A 26,283-nucleotide genomic window follows, 5' to 3' on the forward strand; every position below is an offset into this window, starting at 1 on the left:
GACCTCATGACTAGACCATGGCACCAAGTGCCACGTCCAGTCTCCTCTTGAACGCCTCCAGGGATGGTGACTCCACCACCTCCCTGGGCAGCACATTCCAATGGTGAATGACCCTCTCTGTGAAGAACTTCCTCCTCACCGTGAGTCTAAACCTCCCCTGGCGCAGCATGAGACTGTGTCCTCTTGTTCTGGTGCTGGTTGCCTGGGAGAAGAGACCAACCCCCTCCTGGCTACAACCACCTTTCAGGTAGTTGTAGAGGGCAATGAGGTCACCCCTGAGCCTCCTCTTCTCCAGGCTAAACAATCCCAGCTCCCTGAGCCTCTCCTCAGAGAGCTTGTGTTCAAGGCCTCTCCCCAGCCTTGCTGCCCTTCTCTGGACACGTTCAAGTGTTTCGATGTCCTTCTTAAACTGAGGGGCCCAGAACTGGAAAAGTGGATTAGTCATTGATATGCTGTACTAATATTATTTTAAGTGTTGAAAGGCTGAATATTTTCGATTTTAATGCAGCTTCTTAAACAGAATATATAGAGATTCTGTATATTCAGAATATGCACCAAAGGATATTACTAGATTATTTAAGTGATTTTTTTTTAAAGTGTTTTTTTTCCAGTGTTACCTACTTAGTGTGGGTTTTTTGATAGGTGGAGTGATGAACTGCTTTTCTGAGTGGCTAGGCTTTGGAGGGGATTGGATGTGGCACTTGGTGTCATGGTCTAGTCATGAGGTCTGTGGTGACAGGTTGGACTCAATGATCTTTGAGGTCTCTTCCAACCTTGGTGATACTGTGATACTGTGAATTCTAGCCCTGAAAAGATTCAATAATTACAATTTGGATATTCTTTTGAGAAAGATTCCCAAACAGAAGCTTTTCTCTCTTAAGTTTGATTTCATTCATGGTCCTATATTGACATAGCATAAATTCATCAAAAAGTAAAGTATTGTTTAGGATGCGACCTTAATGAGCGTTGATCTGTATGAGAAGAACACATTAATATCCTTCAGAATTCTTGAATTATTTCACTTTGGCCTCTCTGCAGATATCTTCAACAGATTTTAGTTGTATTCTGATTGTGATGTATTTTGGTGGTGTATCACTGAATATTTTAAATAGATATAGATTAAGGTGATTCTGTGATTGTGCACCAAAGAGGCTCTGGGTACACATTGAGAACTTAGTAGATACACTTAAATGACTTGATGAGCCAGGGGAAGTTCAGGCTGGAGGTCAGGAGGAAGTTTTACACAGAGAGAGTGATTGCCCATTGGAATGGGCTGCCCGGGGAGGTGGTGGAATCGCCATCACTGGAGGTGTTCAGAAAGAGACTTGACAGGGTGCTTGGTTGCATGGTTCAATTGATTAGGTGGTGTTGGATGACAGGTTGGACGCGATGATCTTGAAGGTCTCTTTCAACCTGGTCTGGTCTGGTCTGGTCTGGTCTGGTCTGGTCTATTCTATTCTATTCTATTCTATTCTATTCTATTCTATTCTATTCTATTCTATTCTATTCTATTCTACTCTACTGCTATACAAGCATTCTCCTTTTTGGTCCAGTTGGTCCACTTAGAATTGCAGGGAAAACATCAGTTTGAAAAAGTATTTTAAATGATACTGTACATTAGACCATGGGGTGGGTGTTAATAGGAATTGATTTGATGCTATTTCTGTCTGTAACCTATCTATGCATTTTAGTGCATATTTTCCTGATTATTGTATTTTCTCTTTAAAAAAAAAAAAAAAAAAGAGAGAGACACCCCCTTAGTTTTGAGGTTGTTTAGGGATTTGCTACTGACCTGTTTGAGCAGGTGCAGGAACAAGCTGACATACAGGCCATGTTATTCTTACTGAATAAATGGTGTTATCTATGCTGTTGTGAGGAGGTAACTTTACATGAGGATTATTGTCATCCTCAGAAGCTGTATTTGCTCATTTCCCCTCTGCATCACTGGTTTATGGAACTGGGGTCCACCAAGTGCAGTCTGTGTTTGGCTGACCATCTTGGTCTTGCACATGCTGTCTCTTTTCCCTGCTTTCTTTTATTGTGTGATACAGCGGTTTGCCAGACTCTTGAGCCATTTTCTCACTTTATACGAAGCATAATTGTAATTAAAGTCAGTCTTTTCCTTAGATTTCAGTACTTAAATGTAAAATACAAATGACTGTGATGACTGAATGGCTGAAGGACTGAATGACTGGATGTTAGGAAGAAATTCTTCACAGAAAGAGTGATTGGCCATTGGAATGGGCTGCCCAGGGAGGTGGTGGAGTCACCATCACTGGCGGTGTTTAGGAAGAGACTGGATGGGGTGCTTGATGCCGTGGTTTAGTTGAGTAGATAGTGTTGGATGATAGGTTGGACTTGATGATCTCAAAGGTCTTTTCCAACCTGGTTAAGATAATTCTATTCTATATTCTATATTCTATATTCTATATTCTATATTCTATTCTCTATCCTGTCTCCTATCTCCTATCTCCTATCTCCTATCTCCTATCTCCTATCTCCTATCTCCTATCTCCTATCTCCTATCTCCTATCTCCTATCTCCTATCTCCTATCTCCTATCCTATCCTATCCTATCCTATCCTATCCTATCCTATCCTATCCTATCCTATTCTTTCTATAGCAGAATTGCAGAAAAACAAGCCCAACTAAACCTTTTTTCTTTAATTGAAGTATCTCTGTCTTCTGTGTTGACATTTGAGGTTTACATTATTATATCTTGGTTTATAACTTAGTGTGAAGAAAGTATTTGACACTTTATATTTGTCACTTGTGAGAGTACCTTTTTCTTAATTCTTCCATGCTCTGATCACAAAAAAAAGAACTTGCATTCTGAAAGTCATCTCCCCTAATCCTCTAGCAAAATAGGGATTATTTATTCTTGTTAGCTTTTCACTCAAAGGCAGATATAAGTTGTCTTCTTTCTTTGATTGCATTTTGAAATGTCAAGATTTTACTGCAATCCAAATTATTTTCAACTGATTTTTCAAGGAATTTTTTAAAATTAATCTGTGAACACCCATCATTTCTTTCTACTCTTGCAGCTCATGTGCTCGTGTCTGCTTGGTGTGGTTTGGTTTTTGGTTGTTTGGTTGGGGTTTTGTCTGTGTCGTGGTTGGTTTGGGACTTTGTTTTTTTTTTAAGGTCAGTCCCATTGAATGAAATAGGACTATAATTTTGAGCTCTTGAAAATGCTTGCATTTGGGCAGGAGAATGCTTCCTGGAGGATGAGTTTCTGTGTCAAACACCTCTAACACATCCTCGAGTTTGTTTGCAGGCTCCTGTTGCAGAATTTGTAAGTTATTCTCTTGCTGAACTCAGACTGAGAGAATTATTTAGCTTGGCTACACACACTTTTAATGACTGCAACTTGGTATGCCATGTCACTTCCCAAGAATTAATCAGTTTCCGTGAAAACATGTTGTTTAAGTTAATCCAAACTCATTAGCACTACAGAGATGGATACTCAGTAAAAAAAGCCTCCATTAATTAGCACTGCATCCTGTAATATGCCTACAGCTCATGACCATTTCCTTGAATTTGTGCAGCGTGTGACCCTTTGCATCTGATACTTCATCTACAGCAGACCGATAGCCTATGTTTTGGTTTTGGAACAGCGAGCGTATGCTGTAATGAGCGGCACGTTACTCCTCTTTTCCCAATGAATTCATAAGTCATAAACAAGATTGCTCATATGCCTCATTCTGAATCCAGAGTTCAAAGCAGATTTCCCATTCGTGTTTTGACAATAGACATACAAATAATACATTTGAGTTCTTCGGTTTTTAACTTTATGGACGTTTTGCTCTTTCTCCTTTCAGTAGGTACAGTATTTCTGCAGGGTGCTAGGCTGACCCTTCCAAAGGAGGCTCAAGTTCTCTCTGTTTATAGGACAAGAACAACATGAGCATATCAATAGCTCACAAAGTGTGTTTGTGAAGCATAGGTCTGAGTATAATAATTCCACGCTTCAGGGGCTGCTGTATGCAGGGCTGCAGAACAGCAACTCTAAATTCATGCCTCCCCATGTTTTCTCAAATAGTTTTATTGTAGGTTTAAGTCTCTTCTTGCAAATCCATTCCCTATGGTCACCCAGTCTTTTATGCTTTATTTTCTTAGTGCATGTACCAGTGAACTTGCTTCTTCAATAATGTTCTTAGTTCAGCAAAGATCTAATTAACATCAGCAAATTCTGTCCCTGATCATTAATGCACATAAGACTTTGATTCTGTTAAATTGGGCACTAGATGTTCTCCCCCTCTGAAAATCAACCTAATTCTTGTAGGATGCCTGTATGTGAAATGCCAAATTTCAGTTTTGTATTTTTTTTCAGCTGGCAAGTGTAATGATTAAGTGGAATTTTTATTTATTTATTTGTACAAGAGTTGAACTTCAAAAGACCATTGTGTAGGTAACACACGTTCATGGAAGTAGAATCATAGGCAGGTGAGCAGAGAAAGCACATTCCCTCTTGAACAACATTCTCATCCCTCAACCTGAGAAACAGGACCAACTCATGAAACTCAGCTATATTTTTTCCCCTCCAGTTTTATCAAAATCCTTTCCTCCCCTGTCTCCTCAAGCTGGCTACAAAACCCAATTTATCATCATGATGTATGGTATCATTAATCCTCCTTGAAAGCAAGATGCATAATGCTGCAGTGTTGGCACTGAGTAAACTTCTCTGGCCTGTCTTGGTGCCCTTTTGAGTCTCTCATTCTAGCAGAATAAAACTGGGACTCATAATAACTTCAGCTCTCATGCTGTTTGCAGCAGCAAGTGACCTATTATACTGTTCCCTTGCCTTTCCCCCTTCCTCTCCCCTTTGCTAATGCACTATAGCTTGAAAACGAGCAAGACAGGGCTGCCAGTTTATGCTCTAGCAGTGAGCTATTAGGAACAGAGGTCCCTATAGGGGGAGAATGACCTCTTTTATAAGCAAAGACAAGGGTTTGCTTTGTGGGAGAGAGAAACCTCTTGTGCTCTCTTTTGGGATTTAATGATCAGTTGGCCCTATCTGCTGCATGCTTTTTATTGGGAATTCTCTATTTTATTTTATTTTTTAATCCAATGGAAAGAAGGAATCATTTTTACTGCTGTCACAAGCTTTCTTATTCTTTGTTTCAAAATACTCCTCACCTCAAAATACTCCTCACCTCAAAATACTTGCTTTACTTACCAATGTGTTTAGAGAAATGAGCAAAAGAATCAATATTTGATATAAATTGTAGAACTGCTAACCCCTGCAGCAGTCGCAGGTAGTAAACTTCCTTTGTAAATGCCTTGATGGTGAAGCATTTGCTGTGAAAGGAGCCTGTTCTGGTTTTGAAGTGCAGTGGATTTCGATAAATAAGCAAATTCAGTGAACCCATGTTCTAAACAGTTTCATCTTCCAGATGCTTGACTTTTGAAGAGAAAAACCTTGAATAAATCCGTTTGTAGCTTCCGCTTTCAAAACCACAGAAGATAAAATGGAAAGCCACTGTTAGCCCTATGGCTGTGAGACTCTTCTGTTAGACTTTGCATCTAAATATAAAGCAGCTGGTAGAGCGTCCTTGGCACCTTGTTACCTTGATATCATGAAGGAGTAGATAGGTCAGTGGGCCAGAGCTCTCCATTTCAGTGTATGGTCGTTTTGGTCAAGTCTGCAAAGTAAAGTAACCGTAACATTTAATGTGAAGAGTGTTAGTAGAATTGTGGGTGTGTGTGTTTTGTTGCTGGGGGGGGTGTGTGGTGTGTGGTGGAGGGAGACTTTTTGGGGTTTAATTTTGTGCAAAGCCAGAATGTGTTGTTACTGTAATTTAAAATCAATTAAGAGAAGTTCTTACTGATCAGTCCTAATGCTAGTTTGTTGGGTTTATTTCCCTGTGGTCCAGCTCTGATTTGGCTGTGTAAGCTACACAGCACAAGAGGTATCAATGCACTTTGAGGGGAAAAAATATGTAAACCCTAAAGTTTAAAAAAATGTATTTACATGTTTTCATTGAAATAGAATGAAGCTGTCCCTTGAACTCTGTTGCACTGAACTTCATGAGGTATTTCTTGAGGTCTTTTGTTTCAGAGTTCATTTAAGATCTGATTACAACTTACTAAGCAAGTGAGAGAGGATGTTTTACCTTTTGGAAGGAGAACTTAATCTACCCAGAATTCAAAGTGTTGTTTCATACTTTTGAAAAAGCAATTGCCAGAGGACTTGCCTGGAAAAGAGGAGGCTCAGGGGAGATCATATTGCTGTCTACAACTACCTGAAGGGAGGTTGTAGCCAGCAGGAGTTTGGTCTCTTCTCCCAGGCAACCAGCACCAGAACAAGAGGACACAGTCTCAAGCTGCGCCAGGGGAAGTTTAGAGTTGAGGTGAGGAGAAAGTTCTTCACAGAGAGAGTTGTTAGTCATTGGAACTGGCTGCCCAGGGAGGTGGTGGAGTCACTGTCCCTGGAGATGTTGAAGAGGAGATTGGACGTGGCACTTGGTGCCATGGTCTAGTAGCCATCAGGTCTTGGGTGACAGGTTGGACTTGATGATCTTTGAGGTCTTTTCCAACCTTATTGATTCTATGATTCTATGACTTACTGGGGTCCAAAGCACAAGTACTTTTTCTGGTTTAGGGTTTGCAAATACAGCCCAACTGGGTTTTTTCTCATTAGTTTGCAGGATCAGGAACTTTTTTGTAAGTGCCTATGCTACATCGGTGGTAAGTGATCATTTCAATCAAGTTCCTGTTTACTGGCTTCATATAGTTTGGGAATATTATACCATGGATAGATGCCAATGAATAACATATGTATAAATACTTGAGAACTTCACTCATATCTGTGTGCAGACTTTCACCTAAATTGTCTTGGCAGGAAGAAAGAAAAAAAACTAATTTTGTTGTTAAGTGTAGTAAACAACAGTGCCAAACAGAGTCTTCTAAAGTAATACTGTTGAGTTACCCTACATGAGTTGGAACAGTCTGAGTCAGTGTAACTTGGTCTGCATGTCACTTCAAATCAGATCCCAAACACGTTTGTGCTCAAAAACAGAGAGCCCAGTTAGTGCGCTCATTCATTTCCTGAGCGCTCTAATGTATGTGTTGCTGTGTGGGCAGTAGAAACCACAGCTGCTTTAAAGACTTGTGCTGAGCTAAGTGCTTGCAAAACATAGCTGTAGTTTTTGAAACTGCAGACGGACATCCAGGAGTGACAGAAATAGTCCTGCAGTGAGAGGCATCCAAGTGTGCTGAGAGTGCCAGCCGATGTCAACCCGAGGCTGTTTTCTCTCATTATTCGAAGGGCATGGCAATCACGGGAGGTTCTTGATGACTGGAGAAAGGGAAAGAGCAAGGAGCAAGAAGGGGATCTAGGGAGCTACAGGGCAGCTAACCTTCCTGAAAGCCGCTTTCAGTCATTTGAAGGATAAGAAGGTGTTTGGGAACAGCTTGGCATAGCTTTACCACTGGCACATCATCTGACTCACCAGAGTGACTTTCAAATGTTGTGGTGTTTTGTGGCTTTTGTGTTCCCCCCCACCCCCCAAATGTAGCTGGGTCCTAAGCAACATCTCCTATAATATTCTTAGACTGATGAGATATGGAGAGGCTAAGGGGCTGGTAAGTTGGCTGAAAGAATTGCCTGTACTACCAGACTCACAGAATGGTGATCCATGGTGCAAAGTCTAGCCATACTAATGGTATTTTGCAGGGATTGATACCGGGCCCAGTATTTTGTGTCTTTATTAACAATGTGGAGAGTGAGATGGAGTACATTTTGAGCAATGTGGGAGGTGGTACCAAACCAATGAATAGTTGACTGACTGGAGGGTAGGGCTGTTATGGCAAGAGACCTCATCCATCTGGAGAAATGGACTAACAGTAACTTCATGAAGTTCAACAAAGGCAAGCAAAATGTCCTGGATCCAGGACAAAATGACAACGTGCTGCAATATGAATGTGGAGAGCTGACAGGCTGGAGAACAGCTTTGTGGACTTCAGAGTTTCTCTGGGCAAGCTGATGACCGTGAGTCTGCAATGAAATCCCTTTGCAATTATCAGCTGTCTCCTAGATGCTATTAGCAAGAGTGCCGTCGCAGGCCCAGGGGAATGATGAGTGCCATGTAACTAGCAGTCAGACCTCATGGAGCAAGTGTTCTGTCCAGTTTTGGGCATGCCAGGACAAGGCTTAGTGACACACTGGAGCACCTCTGCAGGGGGCACTGAAGTGATTAGGAGGCTGGAGCATATGACTTAAAAGAAATGTATTGAACTTTTGAGGAGAAAACTGGGAGGAAATCTTATTCCTGTCTATGACTGCCTAATTGGAAGATATAGAGAAGGCAGAGCCAGACTATCTTGTAGTCAGACAGGTCTTGAAGAAGTAGGATAAGAGATAACAGGACAAGTTGGACCACATGAAATGGCAATTATGTGCAAGGAAAAATATTTTCCCTGAGGGTGGTCACATATTGGAACAGATTACCCAAATTGGTTGTGGTATTTCTGTCCTTGGAAACACTCAAAACACTGCTGCACAAGGGCCTGAGCAATCTTGTCTAATTGGACCTGATTTGAGCAGGAGATTGGATTAGGTGACCTCCAGAGGTCCCTTGCAAACTAAGCTATTCTGTGATCCCATGAAAATGTATTTTCACTGTGTGTACAGAATAGTCTTTACCTTTTGACTTTCCTGATGACCACATAGAAAGGAATTTGTTCAGGCTTTTAAAATACATCACTGTGTGTAGCTGGTCTTTATGTAATCTTAATCAAAGGTACAAAGCAATTTATGCTATTAAAGATATATTTTTAAACTATTGCTTATGACTCTTTATAGTGAAAATTCAAAGAAATATATTTTTGGTCTTCACTTGGAAGTCCACTGATTCTCTATGGACTTTCCTGGCCATTTAACCAACCTCCTGGGTTGTGAAGAGTTGGTAAAGCCAGTCTTCCTTTTGCCAAGCTCTCTTCTAAGAGGAGGATTGGGGAACTAGTAATTTCTTCAAGAAGTACATTGCAGTAGGTGAGCCAGCATTCACAATGCCATTCAGATATTGTTCTGCTGTGTATGGCAGGCATTAAGAAAACAGGAGTGGACAATCATCTTTCCTTAGAACTGGACAGAAGAATGAGAAAACAGATATTTTGAAAAGAAGACAAATGTTTGGGGATAATAATGATCCACTAGTATACCAGACTATGAGATACCCACTTAGTGCTTTGTCCCTCAGAGTAAAAATGAGAGTGTGATGGGACCAGTTTGTATGTAGTGTGATGTGAGCAGAGCTGCAGTTCTGCGTTCATCTGCATGACATACTGCTGAATCATAAGCTGACCCACACTTTTCAATGTACAGAAAGAACATTGATCCCTTAGGTCACAGCCTGAGAACTTGCCTCTTTGCCCAGCTCTGTAACTAGACCTGTCATCTTCCTCATCATCTGCTTGCCAGTTAAGCTGCAGTTTCTGATTGCGATTCATGTCAGTTAATTTTCAGGTCTAGGTAGGGTGAATCTGTACAGATTGCTCTCTCTCCTCTGGAAGCCCAGTGTATATAGAGATCAAATAGGAATTTCCTCATAAACTGGAAACCAATCCTACTAAACTTCCATTAGCATCAGTGAATTGCTCTCAGTTTCATATACTCTTTCAGGGAGTCCCTGCAGTGGGACCTTTCAGTGGTGATCTGTGTGGTTGAACTAAGAGGAGGCCTGGATTCTGACATAGTGAGTCAATGCTTTCAGAGTACTTCAGAAGTATAGGAGAAATTAGATTCCTCCAAATCTCAGTTTTTCTTTTAACTTCCACTATGTTGAGTGATAGGCTGTGTACACAGATGTCTTCACAGTTTCTCAGTTGAGGCACTGATTCAGCAAAGTAATGCAGCACGTGCACTATGTCAGCTATATAAATAGTGCCTGTAAAATCCATGCTGAATAAATAAGGAGAAACTCAAATAATTAAGGAGAAAATGAGTTTAAGTAGGATATGCTCATTCTGAACAATGAGTGCATTTAAAATTAATTTGAGTTTTCCAAGCTTTTCTCTACATGAGGAGGCTCAGAGGAGACCTTAGTGCTGTCTCCAACTACCTGAAGGGAGGTTGTATCCAGGTGGGGGTTGGTCTCTTCTCCTGGGCGGCCAGCACCAGAACAAGAGGACACAGTCTCAAGCTGCACTGGGGAGGTTTAGGCTGGATGTTAGGAAGAAGTTCTTCATAGAAAGAGTGATTGGCCATTGTTATGGGCTGCTCAGGGAGGTGGTGGAGTCACCATCACTGGAGGTGTTTAGGAAGAGACTGGATGGGACACTTGGTGCCATGGTTTAGTTGGTTAGATAATGTTGGATGACAGGTTGGACTCGATGATCTCAAAGGCCTTTTCCAACCTGGTTAATTCTATTCTATTCTGTTCATCTTTGTATATGATTTGTAGGGGGAACAGCAAGGAGACCAGGTGGTTGTTGATTGATAAGCGTATGTGGGCTACTGAGGGTCAGAACTGGGATGCCTCCCACCCAAACAGCCTGAGCAAAGAATTGTGCTGCTGGAGAAGCCACTCCTGCTCACATTAAAAAACCTTACAGGAAAGAGAAGAACAAGAAAAAGTGAAGTAGAAAAGAGACTAAGGGGATTTCGTGATTTAATTTCATCTGTACACCAGTACAGCAAGTTAACAAATGGGAGAATTTCAGTGGGATTAATGTCTGATATCTTAACATTTTCAGATGTTTTCGTAGATTGAAGTAAATTCGTTCTTCGGATACAGTAGATTTCCCTGCAATTTAAAAGATGGTTACTGCTGCTGAAAACAGTGTTTACAATAATGGAATGAAGATGAAGCAAAATAAATGAATAGAAAAAGCTTGTGTAAGTGACAACTGTAGGATTTCTTGTCATTTATGACAAAGATTGTTTAGGCTACCCCAGAGAAAGGAAGTTAAAACACGTGCCAGATATTCTGCAATGAGTATTCTTTATACTGAGGCTCTGAAGAAGGAATAGGCTCAGAATGTCCATCATTTACTTGGAACCTAATTTTTTTCCCCAGCATTTTCATTCTAAGTAATTTCCAATTACAGCAGAGCAGAGATTGGAAGCCAGCTGTTGAGGTTACGCTTTTGTGCTGGGTAGTGATGGCAGAGTGAGGAAGAAACTATGAGCTGTGACCAAAGGCGGACTTGTAATTACTCAGATATAATGATAATTTGCCTTAATACTGTAACAAATGCTCTGAGTTTGCACATCTGAACCCTGCAGGTTGGATCAATTTTCTTGTTTACAAAATCAGCTTGCTTTTATTAGCACTGAAATCACCCAGTAAAAGAATGGTGAATGATTGAGTGAGTTGAAAAAAAAAAGGGGGTGCGGGGAATGGCTGTGTGTGATTAGGCAGTGGATTTCAACAGTGTTTTAGTTGTAGGGTGGACAAGAAGATATTTCACCCCTCCCCAAAGGAGTGAAATGAAAATGCTCCTCATGGAATTGGAAATTTAAATGGAAATACTATTTACACAAATGCAAACCACCCAAATACCCAAATTACAAGAACTTCATTAAGCCAAAAGCCTTCCAACAAAATAGGCTTCAGTGCCCCCCCCGCCCCAGGCCTCCCACCATTCCTCCCTATCCCCACAAGCTAAGCTTAATAGCTCTGCTACAAAACTAGTTATGCCAGGCTGCAAACCTCCCCCCCTTCACCGCAGGTAAGAGATCTGCACTGGGAAGGGAGAGAGAGGCAGAAAAGGAATGAACTGACTCTGCAACCTGTTTATATAGCAGGTGCAGGGCTTATGGGATAAAATAACAAAAGATTACCCTTTCCTGAACCTATCTAGGCCCTTGAAGGACTTTTCAACTCTATGGTTAAGACATCAGGGCTTAAACCCACGACAAATAGGTTTCAACATAGGGGTGGAATTTGAAGGGGAAGGGGCTAGGGCGAGACTAGGAAGTGTTGGTTCATTCTAATAATACTCTTTGAGAGGGTATAAGTCTAGACTCCTAAACTCAGGATGCAAATTACTAGTATCAACAGCCTAACAATAGTTGACACCAAACCTCTGTCACAGGCAGTTATCTGCAATGTTTATTTACCCTGCTTGTGAATACTGAGCACTCAAAACAGCTTCCAGTATTTCAAGATTCATTTTTTCAGCCTGAAAATGGGATGTGAACTTCCTCCTAAAAATACAGGTGTCCACCCCCCTCCATATTAAGGCCACATCCTTGGCACTCTCAGCATGAGCTATTCCCATTGCTTGTTGTTCAACACCCTGATCGGAGAGCAGATGAGACAGTTATTCCTGTTGTTGCTGATTTACTGTTACAGCTGCTTCCTCTTCTTGTGATTGAATTGGAAGTTGCAACCCACCAGGGGGCTAATGGTCCCCACCTACGCAGCTTTCAGAGCTCACTGTTTTCCACCGGAATGTTATTTCCATTCCTAGCCAGGGATTTTTTACTTTTTTTTCTTTTTCTCTTTTCCTCTCTGGTAACTGTGAGGCATTATTCCATTAGCCATTTTCAAGAATAAAGCCCTCTACCGAACCCCAAACTTACGTAACTGTTTAGATTGAAAGCTTAAAGATGAGAATTACTCTGTGTCGGTAGAAACTCAGCGAGTAAATGACTGTCTTTTGTAGTGTTCTAATGACTACTGGAGACTGATAGCAAAAACACACCACCAAACCCCCACAAACCAGGAGATTAGTCATCATTTACATCCTTTTTGTTTCTCCTGTTTTTAAAATGTGACATAGATAATTTACTTCTAATTTTCCCTATGTAAGGAAAATGTAGGGCAGGTGGCAAACCCTACAGTGGGTTTCATGGTGCGCTGCTGCTTGTGAATTCCAAAAACCATTAGCTGCAGTGGAATCTAACATGTGATTGTGTACTGCTAGCAGATTCTGCATACCTGATCAGGCATGGGGGAACTTGTGTTGTGAGTGCAAGCTGGATAACCAAAGAATACTTTCCACCAGATTTCTTGCAAGCACAGAATTACACATCTCTCTCGTTATTGTGTTCCTGAGGAAAAAGCATCATAGTATCAGTCAGAGTTGGAAGGGACCACAAGGATCATCTAGTTCCAACCCACCTGCCATGGGCAGGGACACCCCACACTAGATCAGGCTGGACAGAGCCTCGTCCAGCCTGGTCTTAAACACCTCCAGGGACGGGGCCTCAACCACCTCCCTGGACAACCCATTCCAGGGTTTCACCACTCTCATGGTGAAGAACCTCCTCCTCCCATCTAGCCTGAATCTCCCCACCTCCAGCTTCATTCCATTCCCCCTTGTCCTATCACTACCTGAATAGTAACTTAAGTGCTCAGTTTCTTGGTTTACCTTTAATTATGCCTAGTTCTACATAATACATGAACTTGAAAACTTTCCTGGCCAGCAGAATTAACTCTGATACTCAACCCGGGCTCCTGTCTGCCCTTATTGTTGCAGTATGATTTTAAGAGTGGCTGTCTTGAATTTATATGTTTGTAAAACTTCTACTTTTTTCAATGTACTACTTTTAAAGTGATTTAAGTCTGTGTGCATGTTTATTATTTCCTCATCCTAAGTATAAATTTTTAATACATGCATGTATATTTTGTGGTATATTATCTGCTGGTCGAAAGAGTGCTTTGATGAATTATGCACCTTCCAGTGTTTGGATGTGTTCTTTACTGGTTCATCATTTGTATCAGAAATTTAACTCTTCACTGAGTTCATGGTATCTTGGCTCAATGGGAATCTTCCTCCCAGCCACCCTCTTTTGAATGGCTTATCCCTTGCTTTGGGGTGGTGAGGACAGGGTATGAATTGCATTGCCATGTTGATGGAAGCTGGGCAGACTGACAGGTGACTGTGTAAAACTTGACAGTTTCAACTTTTTTCAGAGGGTGGTGCAATCTTTTCCCTCTTCAGGCAGCAGGATATTATTACCAAATATCAGTGTTTAGGGTCACACCTCTTCACAGTATAAATCAAATATACTGCTTCCTAAGGCCTTGATTGATGGAAAATAAAGTATTAACTGCCAGGAAACAGGTTTTCCACCACTATTACTCAGTCATGCAGTGGTCACTAATCTTTTCAGTGCAACCTTAATACTGCATTGCTAATTATATAATTTAAAGAATGCAAGTTTTTAATAGTTATTCCAGGAAGAATGTTAATCACTATGCTTTAGATCTTTTTTTTTTCTGATTGGAAGCTTACCAGCTAATAAGTTAACTACTGGTAACGACCACTGATGCAAAGCCTTTGCTTGGGTAACGTCACTCACAGCGTTTAATGAGTTATACTCAGAAACCAGAGCAAACTACTAAACTTGACTGACTTGCTGTAGAGGCAGCACAGAATTAGTCATTGGCTGTGAATGTTAATCACTCCACAGCAATGATAATTTACATCATTGTTGTAGCACTCTTGTGCTCATAAAATGAACTTAATAACCCACTGCTACCCATGGGATAAGCCTTCCTTCTCCTTCCCTCCCCCTTGCAATTGAATACCCAGTCTGGCTGCATAATAGCCTTGTGAAATACTGCATTAAAAAGAGTGAGCAGCTGTATGATAAAATAAACAGCTCTAAAACAGATTTGTTCATTATCTCTTTCTTTTATTCACAGAGGGTGTTTGTGAGATATGGCTGACCAGTGAAGACACAGGGGCTTATGGCAAAGACATTGGCACAGACCTCCCTACGCTTCTGTGGAAGCTGGTTGAAGTTATTCCTGAGGGAGCTATGATGAGGCTTGGCATGACAAACCCTCCCTATATTTTAGAGCATCTGGAGGTAAGGAATAAAAGAGAATCATTTATAAGCCGACATAGATGTTCATTGAGTGAGTCAGCATGGAACCTTGTGTGTAGTGTGTTTCATTTTAAGTGGTAGCTTGAAAAAAATAGCATATTGCAAGTAAATTTATGGAATTGGACTAAGAGTGTTAAGTCATTTGCCTGACATGGGCAAGCTATCAAGGTAATTTATTCAATTCATTTTGGAATTATGGTGTTACTGAGATATCTGACCTCTGGAGCGTTGTTATAGCGACATTGCATTTGTGTGCATGTTTAGTGTTTTCAGGAATTAAAAGAAGTGCCATCAGCAGGTGATGGACTACAGGACTGCTACACCTCAGAGGAATATTTCCAGAAACACTATATGCTGGTCTCACTCAGCCATGTTGTCCTATGTCAAATGCTATTGTGAGAGCGTGATAAGAAATGGAAATTCCCAGTGTTTGTCTGCATTTTATAAATTGTAACTAAGTAGTTCAGTGAGATTAGAAGCAACAACATGTGCAAGGAGAATCTGACAGAGTATTGTATGTCTACAGAGCGGGAAGTGATAGTTGTGTCTCAAAGATAAGTTGGCTTGGTTGGGTTCTGTCAGCAAATGAATTTATTGAAATTCTTAGGAACTGTTTACAGAAAGAACCTAACTTTAAAGAGAAAGAAAAAGTAGGGAAGATTAAGGTAAATTCTGTAACCACGTGCATTGGCAATATTCAGATTGACAGCTGGTGTCCATGCTGCTTTCCCAAAGATAATACAGAGTGAAGAGCTGCACTGAGGTTCTCTTCAGATGTCAAAGACAGTATTTCCTCCTGAGAGTGCCTTAACTACATTTCCACTTCTGAAGTGCATAAGTTAGAGGACTTTCACCTAGATAAGAATAAGCAGTGTTTTGCTCACCATCTAAAGAATACAAGCTGCAGAAAACTGCAAGAATTTTGCCCGGACCATTAATTGTTTCATTGTTTTAAGATGTACTTCGCTAAGACAGAATATTAACAACACACTGAATAAAAATCCTCAGCAATTGTTTTGGTTGTGTTCTTTAGAGCTTTGCAACCTGTCTGGAGCTCTCCTATCTATCACAAGTTTGGGTTTTTCACTTTAACATTTTTCAGTCTGTGAAAGCAAATTAAGCTTGTAGCAATTTTCACAGTTAGTGTCTCTGCTTTCATTTTTAACTCAGATTATTAGAAGTGTTTTGGCATAGTGCTGCTTTTGTCATGCCTACTCATCCTAGGAGTACTCTGAGCAGCTTTGTTTTAAAAGAATAAATTAAAAAAAAATCAATTGCTGAAAAAAAAAACCAGTATAGAAACTGCTCTTCCTAGCTAAGGGGCGCTGTAGTAGTCTTAATTTGCTATAATCTGAGCAAAGTGGGAAGTTTATTGCTCTCCTTCAGTCAGTAATGAGTGTGAGCATGTCACATATCTGTGAATGGTTTTGATTTGTCGTCTCTGATCTTCCTGTTTCTAAATGTTCTAGAAAGTGCTGTAGGAAGGACTCTGTTTGACCTGACTCACATTCAGGAAAAGTCCTCTAATCTCTTTAGAATGGATCTTTAAATCTGATGGCAGAGCGAGAGGAATTCATGAAAGCCTATTAAAAATGCGCGTCTTGAATGTTGCTGTGCAGCACATGCATTGTGTGTACACTGCCCCTTCTGTACAATAGCAACATCTGCTGTTGCTTGTTCTTTGCAGTGCTTCACACAATTTCCAGTGAATATTGTTTTCTAAGGATCATTTAATCACATTTTTGTGTTACATATGTAACCAGGAATTTCTGAGTTGGTAATTTGGTGAAACTGATGATTTGTCAAACTAAATTTGTAAGGAGATTTTTTACCTTCTGCATTTGTGCTTCAGCTTCTCTTCCAAACTTACCAGACCTGTATCTGAAAGATCAGGAAAGAATGTTGCCAGTCTCCTGGATGTATTTTCACCAAACAAAATAAACTTCTTAGGGGGAATGTGCTTTTAAGTTTCCAGTTGAAGAAAGGGTAAAAACTATGATTTGTTTAAAAACCAAAGTAAATTGCATGAGAGGTTGATTAACCTTCATGTTAGTTGATTAGGATAAAATCCAGATGTAGTTATCTCTTAAGAAAGCTATGAAGCTGTGTTCTCAGTTGCAAACATCTTTCATTAGCTGTGTATAAAGTGGCTGCATTTTATTAATTTCTTTTCCAGTATTTCACGTTGCTAAATAGGATGTTTGGCTTTCAGCACAAAAAAAAACTCTGCATAGGAAGAAAGTGTTTGTTGTGTGTCACTTTTTATATCCAATGAAAAGGAAAAACTTGTTCCAGTTGCATATGTCTTTTAAAGGTCAGAAATTTTCAGCATTTGCATGCAACTGTATATATATACAACTGCTAGACAAGGGTTTATTTTGCTTTAGTCATGGACACACCTGATAAGTGGCATAGAGCAACAGCGGCCATGCAAAAGCATGAATTAATGTTAAGATCTGGAGTGACCTTTCCCAGAGAATCAACCTAAAGGCAATGATTGTGATTTTTGCCATATTTATTGCAGTTTACCTGAAGGTAAAACATTTGGCCAGTTTATCTCTCTCTTATTCTTGTAACCTCTGAAGCTGACAACAGAATTTATATAAATACATTTGTTTTCTCTGATAGCACTCTTGTAAATTATATGTTCCCAAAAACATTATGTGCACTTTAAAAATACTGATTTGTAACATTGCATGCACTCCTTTCTCGTTAGAACTGCTTTTTTAGTTAAGTACAGTTTAAAAATAACACTTCACAAAGGCCTGTTTTCATTCAAATAGACACCTATTTTAATCTCTGATCTTTGAAAGCACCAGGTCACTGGCTCAACTGCGTGCCTGGAATTCACAGATTTCTTTTACTCTTTGGAATTACTTTACCTTTCAGTTGTCAGAGTGGGAGGAGACTGGAAATAAAAAGAACAGGGGCGTGCAGATTAATACTGTGTGTTCTAGATGGCACAGTTGCAATAGAGACAAAGACAATGCTAATGTCCTCAGTGAATGGGAATAAAGTTGCACCCATGGATAATATGACTGAACGAAGGACTAAATTATTTTAAATATATCACTTCATGTACAATTGAAGCCTAAGCTCCAGGAACTATTCTATCAGTGTGTCATCCACAGCAGGGAGGTATCCTCAGTGTTGGGTTTTGCTGACCTTGCCGCACACCTCAGTTGTTCAGAAATTGTCCAGCTTATTTTGGTTTTGTTTCTTGATTGATCTTTAAAGGGTATCTAGACATGAGGTACTTCAGTTGCACATTAATTGTGATCCTGATGGTTCTCAGGAAAACAGATTTTGTCCAACAACTAAAATACTGACTTTTTATGCCACCTGTATTATCCGTATATAAGTGGAAAAGCTTTTGTCTTCATTAAAAGACACTTAGGCCACTTTTTTATAAGCTGCTTGATAAATTGCTTACAGATTGAAATGGATTTGCAAGTGCCAGAAAAAGTGATTACAGGGTCTTACTTTTTACTCAGAAAAATTATTTCATAAACACACTCTGAGAGGCTGGCTTCTTAGAAAGTGTACAGTAGATGAGGTTGTGACCAGAGATCAGCTAAAGCTTTTGGCAGTGTTTCCTTGTGCCTGCAGGTCTGTGGCTGGCTTTGGCCCTTAGAGTGTTTTGACTTGTTAATGTAGTGTGCATGCTTACAAGTCCCCTGGAAATAAAAATGAAGGAACAGAAAGTGCCACTCATCTCAGGGATGTTTGAGCTAGCCCTGTCTGAGAGTCAGTCTTACTATCCTCTGGAGGCCAGCACAAGGGGAGGAGGAAGAGAAAAGTCCTTTGCGTCAAAAGTGACTAAAGCAGAAGAGGAGACAAAGGACATTTGTGGTGGCTTGTAGCTGCCCTTGAGGCCCTTGTGCTGGAAGATTTGGTGTATTTAAGGGCCTGGGGCAGTGGTCATTCAAACTCAGGTTTATTATAGGTAGGGAGTCAGTTTTCATGTGATTTAAAATCTGACCATGCTTGGTGCCTTCAAATAGATGTCAGCAAGTGCTATTCTGTCCTTAAAGGTGTTTCCCATATGAGAGGAGACTGTTAATCTCATGAAAATCATCATTATGCTTTTGAGTACAGTCTGGCAATTTAGTACTTTTAGGTTTTTGTTTTGTAAATATGGTGGTAGTAGTGCTGTATGTACTTACAGATGCATGTTGCATGAACTAATATTTTCATCTGTTCTTTTCTTCAGCTGGACATGCTGTCTACAGTTGCATTAGCAAGTACTATTGAGCAATAAGAGCAGATCACAAAATGGCAGAATTTAGTAGTGAAACTGCTGTATCTGCATTACATGCATTTCATACAATCATAGAATGGTTTGGCTTAGAAGTGACCTCCAAAGGTCATGTAGTCCAACCCCCCTGCAGTGAGCAGGGACATCCCCCACTAGATCAGGTCACACAGAGTCTTGTTGAGCCTGTCCTTGAATATCTCTAGGGATGGGGCCTCTTCAGTGTCTTACTTGAAAAGAAATCTACTCCCCTTAACCAGCCTTTCCCTCTAGCCACGGTCCAAAGATGTTTGGAAGGCAGTCTGTTGGTTTGAATCCCTCTGTTCCACCAAGGTCTTGGAGCACATTCACTGTGAACCTGGAGAATGGCCTCTGATCTGATTTCCTTGGAAATGAATTTGATTTGCCCATTCCAAAGTCACCCTGAAGGCTGAACCAAACCCAAGACTGGTAAGGAAGTGGGGGAAATTGCACTTCACAATTTTACTGCTGCTTTCAAAACCAGTGTATTAATATGAACATAGCCAATGCTAGCATGACTTCTGTGTGAGGTTTGTTGATGTTACAGAGAGGGCTTGTTAGGTTTAAGAACTGGGATGTCTTAACCATGGAGTTGAAAGTCCTCCAAGTACCAGAGAGGTGCAGGAAGGTGGGCACCGAAAAGTGTAATCCTTTGTGATTTCATCCCGTAATTCCTCCATCACCACTTTCTAAACAGACAGCACTGGCTATTCTTCCCCTTTTTCCCTCTCTTCTGCTCCCAGCCAGACCGTATCTCTTGTGGGGGAGGTTGGTGGCCTAGCTTGGCCTTGGCAGAGCTAATTTTTACTGCGTCATTTGGGTCTGGGTAGGGAGGTATGGAGGCCAAGGGGGTGGCGGCATTGAGGCCTGATGGGGGGAAGGCTTTGGTAAGGTTCTGGCCTAGTGAGGGCTTGGTAAGGTGAACTGAGCTGAGGCTGAATATTGCATTTTGTATGTTTTGGCATCGTTGTCTACAGTTGTGAATAGCAGTTCCATTTAAATTCCCAGTTCGTTCTAATCCTATGTGGATCGTTTTCCTTTTACTCCTTTGGGGAGGGGTAAAAGACCTTCTGACCACTCTCTGAAACTATGGCAGGGCTGTTTGGTGTCCTTAAAAAGACTGAAGGACCTGAGACCCCACCACTGTTTCTTTTAATCATAGCACTAAGACTGGGAAAGAAGTTGGGAGTTTGCAGGTTAGCTGAAGAAAACATCCTCAGTTTTCCTGTCCGAGGAAGCTTGATCAGCCAATGGAGATAATAGAGTGTGTTCCCGAGTGCTGTCTCAGCCTGTTTGAATGTGTACATCATGAGGCCTGTAGCCTGCTTATTTGAAGTTTAGTTGCAAACTAAGATTTTGAGACACACACCTTTGTCCAGCATCAGTCCTCTCTTAACCTGCTGATGCCACATGGCATTGAGGAAAAGTTGGGGTTTTTTTCTGCTTGGCAGAAAAATTTAGTAAATGGACATGAACTTTGGTCAGGGAAAAAATGCTTTAACTCAGTGGTTTTGGTCTTTTTTTATTTATTTTATTTTATAAAATGTTAAAGGTGAAGGAAAAGGTCAGTATTAGGATCCATTTTATGCTCTTAAAGCCTGCAATGAGTGCACGTGTGTACAGTTACCTTGTGTGCTCTTACCCATCTGTATTTGCACAGAGCTACTGTTGGAATTACACAGACTGCCAGATGGCAAAGATGTTATCGTCCTCTAGTATCAACATGTACCAAAAGTGACATAAGGTATACATCCTGCTTTAGAAGTAACCTCCAGGCATTTATCCTGCAATCGTATTATGCAGTTATTTGCTAGGGTTATGTGTCTTGCATCCTCTTGCAGTGACTGATAGGCTGGGAAGAGTCTATTGAAACGGTGTAGTAGATAAATGGTGAGCAGGAGTTAGTGCAAAAAGTCAAAAATGAGGCCAGATGTATAGTAGGTTGAGATGAGCTAATGTTAGAGGCTTAGTGTTGGAGACTAATTTTTGCCTTTAGTACATTTCACTTTGTTGTTTCTTTTTTTTGTTTTCACTTCATTTTTTGTTCAGTATCTGGGGCTTTGTCCAAATCAGAAGGGAATGCAGATCATCCAGACTGTGAAAGGGCAGGGGCTCATATCTCAGCCTTAGTTTACATCCCTTGCAGATTTAACAGTAGCTGTCCTTCCAGAGTTGTCTGGGATTTTAGTACAGCACTTTCTGTGAGTGATGGGACGCTTCCAAATCTGTATAAAGGAGGCAGTTCACACCTGCCATTCCCGTAAGTGCTTAATTTCACATGACTAGATGAGTAGTCATCTTTGTCACCTGTCAAAATGAGTCTGTCTCAAACCATACCATATGCCATCTGTGGGCTTTATCTCCGTTATTAATTCAGGACATTTGAGTGATGCACCAGCCACTGAGATGGAGTTTGCATGGCGGCAGTGCCTTTAAATGCATAGGGAGTGCCAAGAGTACTGTACCGTGAGTCGCAGTAGCAATTCTTTGCTCTTTTGCTTTGGTTTCTCATGTCAGCTTGATGTTTATGTTCCTTAACCTCATTGAAGCCGATATCCTACAGATGGCTTCCTCGAACGTGCCCTGACACAGCACATAGATATACATTACAGTAAAATAACTAATTCACTTCTCTTTTTTCCTTACTGTTCTTTCTTCCCTCTGAGTGCACTGAGCGTTTTCAAGCATTGTGTTTTGAATAGCTGTTTTGAAGCTCAAGTTTTGAATAAGCTGGAGTGCAAGCTGATTTGAAAGGCATTTAGAAAGGGAGTAATATGCACACATTCTTCAATGGCAAATAAAAGGGCAGCATGATTTCAGGAATTAAAAGGCCTTTAGGGCATGTATTTGCTTTATTTCCAGTATTATTTTTGTCGTTTTCATAGACCGCTGCATTTGAAAGCACCAATTAAAATCTGTTGATTTGACCAGAAAAAATGAAAACTATGGCATACATCTGAATAAATGAATAGTTAAGCTCCTGACCTCTTATTACTGTGAGTTTTGTAGTATTTTGTTGTCAGTGGACCGTGCAACTTACCCTTGCTGTAATTACATGCTTGTCTCTATGCAAACTGTGCTTGTCTTCCTAGCAGTAAAACTGAAAGAAATCTCAGATACTAAGAGGAGATGGCAATGAGAGTTTAAAATAAAAGGGAAAAAAATGGGGTGGGAAGGGATGCTTGCTGTTTCCATTGGTATTGTGTGAAATTGAGGCCTTGTGCGCATCTTTCTTTGCTCTTGTGTGTTCCAGCTTTTCATTTTCATTATTACTGAAATAGTCTATCTCTCCTGCTCTTCCTCTTAAAGTGTGCTTTGTCTTTGGGGTTTCCAAATTCAGCACGTTTCCTTGAAATTAATCCTTAATACGTGATGTCATGGGAACTTTTTCAGTGGTGAACTCACCCCAGATATTGGATGTTGGATATAATACCCAATATTTGGATATTATGGGGTAAGGAAAGGGATGAATCTTTGCTGTGCTTTGAGATAATGTTTTGTCAACCACTTTCTCTAATACATGTTTTTAAGGTCTAATGCCCATGGTGACATTTTTTTATGCCAGCTGGTGGAACGTGGTTTGGCTTAATAATGTCAAAATAAGACACCACCTTACTCTTCTTGAATGTTTTATGTTGTATTTGTGGCCCCTGAGTATTCTCAGAAACCATTACAATGTTACTCTGTGAGGAACTCTGATGAACAATGAAGATTTGCTTCCAGACAATGCAGAAGGGAATATTTGTGGTGCTGAGAAGGACGCTCCAATTCCTGGTAACAGTAGAAAAAATACTTTGAGAAACATGGTGGGGGGAAAAATGCTTTTATTTATGCAAGAGTCAGTTCTCCTTCAAGACAGAATATTTTATGCATGCATTTAGTACTCTGCTGTATTTTATAATCTGTGCCTAAAAAGAGGTGTTGCGAAAAGGGGTTAACATTAAGCAGCGCATTACTTGACCGGTTAAATCTGTGCGTGTTAACTGTACCTTAATTAGGATTTGCTCGTATGAATGTTCCTGTTGCTCGTTAGATATCAAAAGGATAAGAGTATTTAAATGCAGACAGATCCATCCTCAGTCTTGCATTGAGTGTCAGGTTGTCTGTCAATTACTTATAATTCCGTCTCATCCCCAGCAGACCTTTGGAGCTGTGGCTTACTTTGTTGGTGGATTACTAGCAGAAAAGAAAAATCACCATTACTTGAGAAGTTTGTTGAAAGAACAAGCAGTGCATGTATGGGAAACTGCATTTTTGCTAAATGAAGCCGGAATTTTAGCAGCTACCATGCACTGCGAGGCATTGGGGTAGAAGCTTTTGTCAAATGTATAGGTTGCATAACAAACTGTGTCATCTTTTAATGTTTCTGCCCTGACTGAAAAATGAATAAGATCTCTCTTTCCTGGTTAGCTATAATAAGTAGAGTTATACCAACTACTTTACATGCTGTTCCGAAAGCTTCTGTTTCGTTTAGAGGCAAACCCTTTTGTTTGATTTGATAGATGAGCTGTCACATTGACTGTGCTCTGCAACATCATCCACTGAGTCTTCAGTAAGGCTGCTTCTTTCATTGGGCTTTGGCCTTTGTTTAACAAAATACAAATCTTTGAATTTGTTTTGAGGTGATTGTTCTTGAAAAATGAGAAAAAGGAAACACAGTGTGCTCCAGAAACTATGATAAAACCCCACAATGATTTGGGTTTCTGTACCATTGTGAACTGAGGAAGAGATACTAAAGCTCTTCTGCTCAGTCTTTGAGCTCAATTAGTTTCTTTACATTAAATGTGCACGAGCTGCTGGAGATTGTAAATTCTGTGAAACTGATCTTGTCATTATGATTTTGAATATTTTTGTTCCATTCTGCCATGCAATGCACCTCAGCAACTTGGATAGCTACAAAAAAAGGTGATAACACTTGCCTAAAGGTTTAGATTTTGATTAAAACCTTCCACTGTTTTCCTTCCACTGCAACCTGCTATAAAGCAGATGCTATTTTAGGTATTGTACTTGCTTGTTTGAAATAGAGGGAAGCAACAGGGAGACTTCTGGCACTGCTTTGTCTTCATGCCACAGAACAGTAGTGAGGTGTGCTGTATATTCTGTGACTTCCTTCTAGGCAGAACCCGTCAATTCTTTTATGTCATATGGGATTCTTATTTATGAGGTGGTGAACAAATGCATACTGTGGATGAAACTAGCAATCCATTTCTCTCATCCAGGTTTCTGAAGACAAAAGGTACTGTGACAGTCCTGCTCACCTACTTTGTGTATTTGTGTGCTTCTCTATGCTTTAATTATTTTTCAAGGTTTAATTAGCATAAAGTATAATCGAGACTGGTATTTAAAGTAACAGTTTGCTGCTGCCATAAATCACCTGTTTGGGGTACTCCAAATATGTGGTTCTAATGCATACTACAAAGAGGAGCATTAATTTATTCCTGGAGAAAAATATTTCCTTTGAGGAGTGCTTAGTGATGAGAAACTAGAAAGTACTGTGGACAAAATAAGTGTATATTTTGTTTCATACCAGAAGTAACCCTTTCAGAAGGAATTAACATGAGTTATTTGTTGCCTGCTTTAAAGCCATTTAAAACACCACTCTAGTCATTAATTAAATGTACACTTTACCTTAAAGTGAATCTGTTTATTTAAATTGATCAAACAGTACGCTGAAGCTTCAGAGGTGTCTGTAGGGTTTTGATGATGGCTGCAGCAGCAACAGTAACAATTCTTATCTTTGAAAGCACTGAACCATTTACTGCATGTTTCCAGCTGCACAGCTTCCATCAGTCAGGATATTTTGAGGAAATCAATGTGGTACCATTAGTGCTGAATGTATTCCTGGATCCTCACTTCTTAACTGAGCAGGAGAGGTCTTGATAATTCTGTGTTTGAAAGTAAAAATCAGGTAGTGGGTGTTTGGTGCTGTGTGTTTTCTCGTTTGTGCACTGAGTCATGGGAAACAATGCCGCAAGTATCAACTGCAGCTTTGCATTGTGGTATTTGCATTGTGGCACTACCCAAATGTCACTTTTCTAGCAAGGACTCGTGTTAGCTTGTCTTTATATTTAATAAAAGGTGTGGCAAGATTTTGAAGGCATGTAGATGTTTTTTGTCGGGCTTAGTTTGTTTTTAAAGAGAATAGGCTTAATATGTAGCCACAAGGGAGCGGGGGGAAAAAAAGCTGAGCTGGCTTGGGTTGTCTGTTTTCTGAGGCTGGAAGTAGTGAGGAGCTTCTACACCTAGGAGAACAGCTGGGAACAGCTAGGGCTGAGCATATGGCTCTCATGGATAGTTTTCCTATCAGCAGATCACAGCTTGCACTCTGGTTTATATCCACTGCTAAGGGTGGCCTGAGCTAATACCATTTTTTTGTTTGGTAATGTGGAAGGCATTTTTCCCATGTGACAAAACAGATTTGTGCCCTCCATCTGGCAACCCAAAGATTTGATTTTAAGGTTCAAATTACATTGGTCAGAATTGTGGAGGCTTATAACTGCTGTAGTGTGACCTCCCTTTATCCTAATGAGAGGATAAAGACCTGGGCATAAGTCATGTCATATTACATGGGATAGGGGTTGCCTCTAAGCTTGCTGATCATATGGCTTCATTACGTATCATCTTTCATATACAGCTGAGGGAGAGGCATTGCCTTCCAACTGGTGTCCTTGGGGAGGTTTGCAATTATACATCCTACACGTTCTTAGATTTTTACAGCCCCATTACTCATGGGGGGTGGGAAGCTGGGGAAAGGTTCCCTCTTCATTAGTTTTAACAAAACTGTTATGTGCTTTCCAGACTCAATCATACTGTGTTGTCGTTGCCATGCCTGCATTGCTAGGTCACATCTGTTCCTGAACAGCACTGCAGCAGAGGAATTTCTAAAATGGACCTCAGCCACTTGGTTTTTATCCAGACCATACTAGTGGTGGCACCACTGGGCTTCTGAAGTACAGCAGGCAGTCCATACCCTTTGTGCCATATCCCAAACTAACATGTGCAACAAGGGGAAGAGGCGGTTTCGAGGGAATGCCATCTTGTCATGTTTCCATATGGATGAGGGTTTCTTTGGACTTTACTCCTGGCAAAGTACAAAATCCTCTTGCTAGGAAGCAAGTTAGTCAAATCATCATGGCTCAAACATGGGGCAGAATTCAAACACTGGGCTTCTGCCTACTTTAGGTTAGGGAAAAAAATCCTTGTGTAAATGGCTTGCCGGT

General features: G+C 40.5%; 1 protein-coding gene across 1 annotated transcript in view; it reads left to right on the top strand.

Moving 5' to 3' along the window:
- The window catches only part of CDKAL1 (CDK5 regulatory subunit associated protein 1 like 1), a 489,452-nt gene that overhangs the window by 276,646 nt on the left and 186,523 nt on the right, over window positions 1-26,283 (top strand). The window contains exon 10 of the mRNA XM_068160857.1: window positions 14,603-14,769. Coding sequence (XP_068016958.1) covers window positions 14,603-14,769 — 167 coding nt within the window. The remainder of the gene's footprint in view (window positions 1-14,602; window positions 14,770-26,283) is intronic.

Source organism: Melanerpes formicivorus, unplaced genomic scaffold, assembly GCF_026170545.1.
Source record: "Melanerpes formicivorus ecotype bairdi unplaced genomic scaffold, bMelFor1.0.p_v2 SCAF_53, whole genome shotgun sequence".
NCBI lineage: Eukaryota > Metazoa > Chordata > Aves > Piciformes > Picidae > Melanerpes > Melanerpes formicivorus.